The sequence below is a fragment of the Trachypithecus francoisi genome, unplaced genomic scaffold (assembly GCF_009764315.1).
Source record: "Trachypithecus francoisi isolate TF-2019V2 unplaced genomic scaffold, Tfra_2.0 Lachesis_group0, whole genome shotgun sequence".
NCBI lineage: Eukaryota > Metazoa > Chordata > Mammalia > Primates > Cercopithecidae > Trachypithecus > Trachypithecus francoisi.
The window spans coordinates 149752265-149754850 of record NW_022681453.1 but is presented as its reverse complement, the minus strand read 5'-3'; the positions used below and the strand labels follow the sequence as shown (position 1 = coordinate 149754850).

The 2586-nt window shown below is 41.1% G+C and overlaps 1 protein-coding gene across 1 annotated transcript; it reads right to left on the bottom strand.

Annotated features, from left to right (window-relative positions):
* Positions 1 to 1083: 1083 nt before the first annotated feature.
* LOC117077527 (60S ribosomal protein L9-like) lies at positions 1084 to 2121 on the bottom strand. The gene is made up of 2 exons (XM_033201227.1): positions 1860 to 2121; positions 1084 to 1545 (listed from the first exon to the last, which is right to left on the bottom strand). Exons 1-2 carry the CDS (start codon positions 2104 to 2106, stop codon positions 1196 to 1198), a joined length of 597 nt encoding a protein of 198 aa, XP_033057118.1. The 5' UTR covers positions 2107 to 2121; the 3' UTR covers positions 1084 to 1195.
* Between the last annotated feature and the right edge of the window lie 465 nt (positions 2122 to 2586).

Genomic DNA, 2586 nt, shown 5'->3' with positions numbered 1-2586 from the left:
GTTCCACTCTTTTCCAATCAATGCCCTCACTTTAACAGTACACACCTGGTGAGGCTGCACATACACCTTTCCTTGCAGGTTAGCCACTTGCATGATTAGAGCTTGTGTCTGTTTCTTCATAATTTCATCTCTTTCTGTACAGGAGATAAGATTCTCATTCAGGGCAGTCTTAGCAGATTTGGGGATCAGTATCTGCTTCTGAAGCTGGGAGATAGGATCCCTGAGTTCATCATTTTCTTTCATCACTGTGTCCACTGAACTTAGGAGTAACCAACCAGCTTCCTTATCTTCCTTGTTTTTTCACATATGGTCAAAGTTATTATGTATAGAGTCACTAAACTCTTTGCCTCTCATGAGTGATTAATCAGGAGTGCTTAAATGCAGTTATTTTGCATACATCTCTAAACAGTTCATGCCAAGGACTATCAGTGTTCTCCATATTGTCAGGAGTAGAGTCCTTAGCATTTTTGGGCCTAATCATATGAAGCAGCCAACTCCAGAAACCCCAAAATCAATGAAAGAAATCCATCCTTAATATTCTGTTCCTCCAGAACCACTTCTGGTACCAAAATCTGTATTAGTCAGGGTTCTCTACAGGGACAGAGCTAATGGAATATATTACATATATAATATATATTCCAAGATGAAATATATATAAAATACATATATATAATTCCAAAATAGGATATATATATATTCCAAGATGGAATATTATATTGCAAAAATGGAATTATATATATATAAAGGGGAGCTTTTTAAGTTCCCCTTTATAAGTCCCACAATAGGCCATCTGCAGGCTTAGGAGCAAGGAGAGCCAGTTCAAGTTCCAAAACTGAAGAACTTGGAGTCTGGTTTTTGAGGGCAGGAAGCATCCAGCATGGGAGAAAGATGTAGCCTGGGAGGTTAGACCAGTCTCTCTTTTCAAAAGCTTCTGCCTGCTTATATTCTAGTCACGCTGACAGCTGATTAGATTGTGCCCACCCAGATTAAGGATGGGTTTGCCTTTCCCAGCCAACTGACTCAAATGTTAATCTCCTTTGGCAACATCCTCACAGACACACCCAGGATTAATACTTTGTATTCTTTTTTTTTTTTTTCCAAATCAACAGATCTTTTATTGCATCATTTAAATATCACAAGTAGGTCTTAGGAGTCATCTGGCATCTTCTTTCTGTAGCTGGATAACTTTTAGATCTTATTCATCAGGCTGCTGAACAGTTCCTTTTTCAGAGACATAGATGCCATCCAAAAATTTCCTGATATCTTTGTTTTTAACTGTTGTGGCTTGCTGAATCAAAGTCGCTGAATTTGAAACAAGCTCAATGTCATTTCCTTCAAGGATTAATTCATCTTTCTGGGCTTGAGACACTGAACAAGCAACACCTGGTCTCATCCGAACCCTGCGGATGTATTTTTCACCCAAGAAATTTCGAATTTCAACAAGAGACCCATTCTCCTGGATAACGATGTTGATGGGGAAGTGAGCATACACAGACCTCATCTTGTAACAGAAGCCCAGTGTAGGCCGGGCGCGGTGGCTCAAGCCTGTAATCCCAGCACTTTGGGAGGCCGAGACGGGCGGATCACAAGGTCAGGAGATCGAGACCATCCTGGCGAACACAGTGAAACCCCGTCTCTACTAAAAATACAAAAAAACTAGCCGGGCGAGGTGGCGGGCGCCTGTAGTCCCAGCTACTCGGGAGGCTGAGGCAGGAGAATGGCGGGAACCCGGGAGGCGGAGCTTGCCGTGAGCTGAGATCTGGCCACTGCACTCCAGCCTGGGCGACAGAGCAAGACTCAGCCTCAAAAAAAAAAAAAAAAAAAAAAAAAAAAAAAAAAAAAGAAGCCCAGTGTAACACCCTTGATCATGTTCTGTACATGACTACAAACAGTCCGACTGCTAGCCAGTTCCTTTCTGTTACCCCACCATTTGTCAACCCGAAGCCTCTTTTTTTTCTTTCCAAGAAGACTGAGTTCTACATTGATGTGATTGAAGTCCCTCTGCAGGGTTCCTCTGGGGCCCTTCACGATAACTGTGCATCCCTTCAGAGTAATGTCGACATTTTCTGAAATGTCGACAGTCTGATTGCTGAAAATGGTCTTCATTCTTGCAGTGGAAGCAGCAAAAAAAGAATACTTGGTATTCTTCAATCCAATCAACTTGACACTCAGTATTAACCGTCACATGCACCCACCTCTTTGCTCATGTTGTTCCTTTTGCTGGAGATTCCTGATGTCCTTTTGAAATTTTCAACCTATTCATCCTTCCTGGCCAAATTCAAGCAACATTCCCTTATTTGTTCTCTAAGACAACACTACTTACCCTTTATTTTATCTTAAAAATGTGCTTATGTTCCTAGAGCTTATTTTGTTCTTATATTCTTGCTCCCTGACTTTATGCCTATATTTCCCAATGATGGTAAATTACTCAAGTGCAGGGAATGTTTTTTTCTTTACTTCAATTTCTTGTGTAAAGAGTGAATGCTCAGTAGTTGTAAACTTGACTAAAAGACCCTGAAATAGGTCCATGTATGTGGAACACATGGTAGAGTCTATAAACCTCTTGCTTTAGTGACGTTTCAGCTT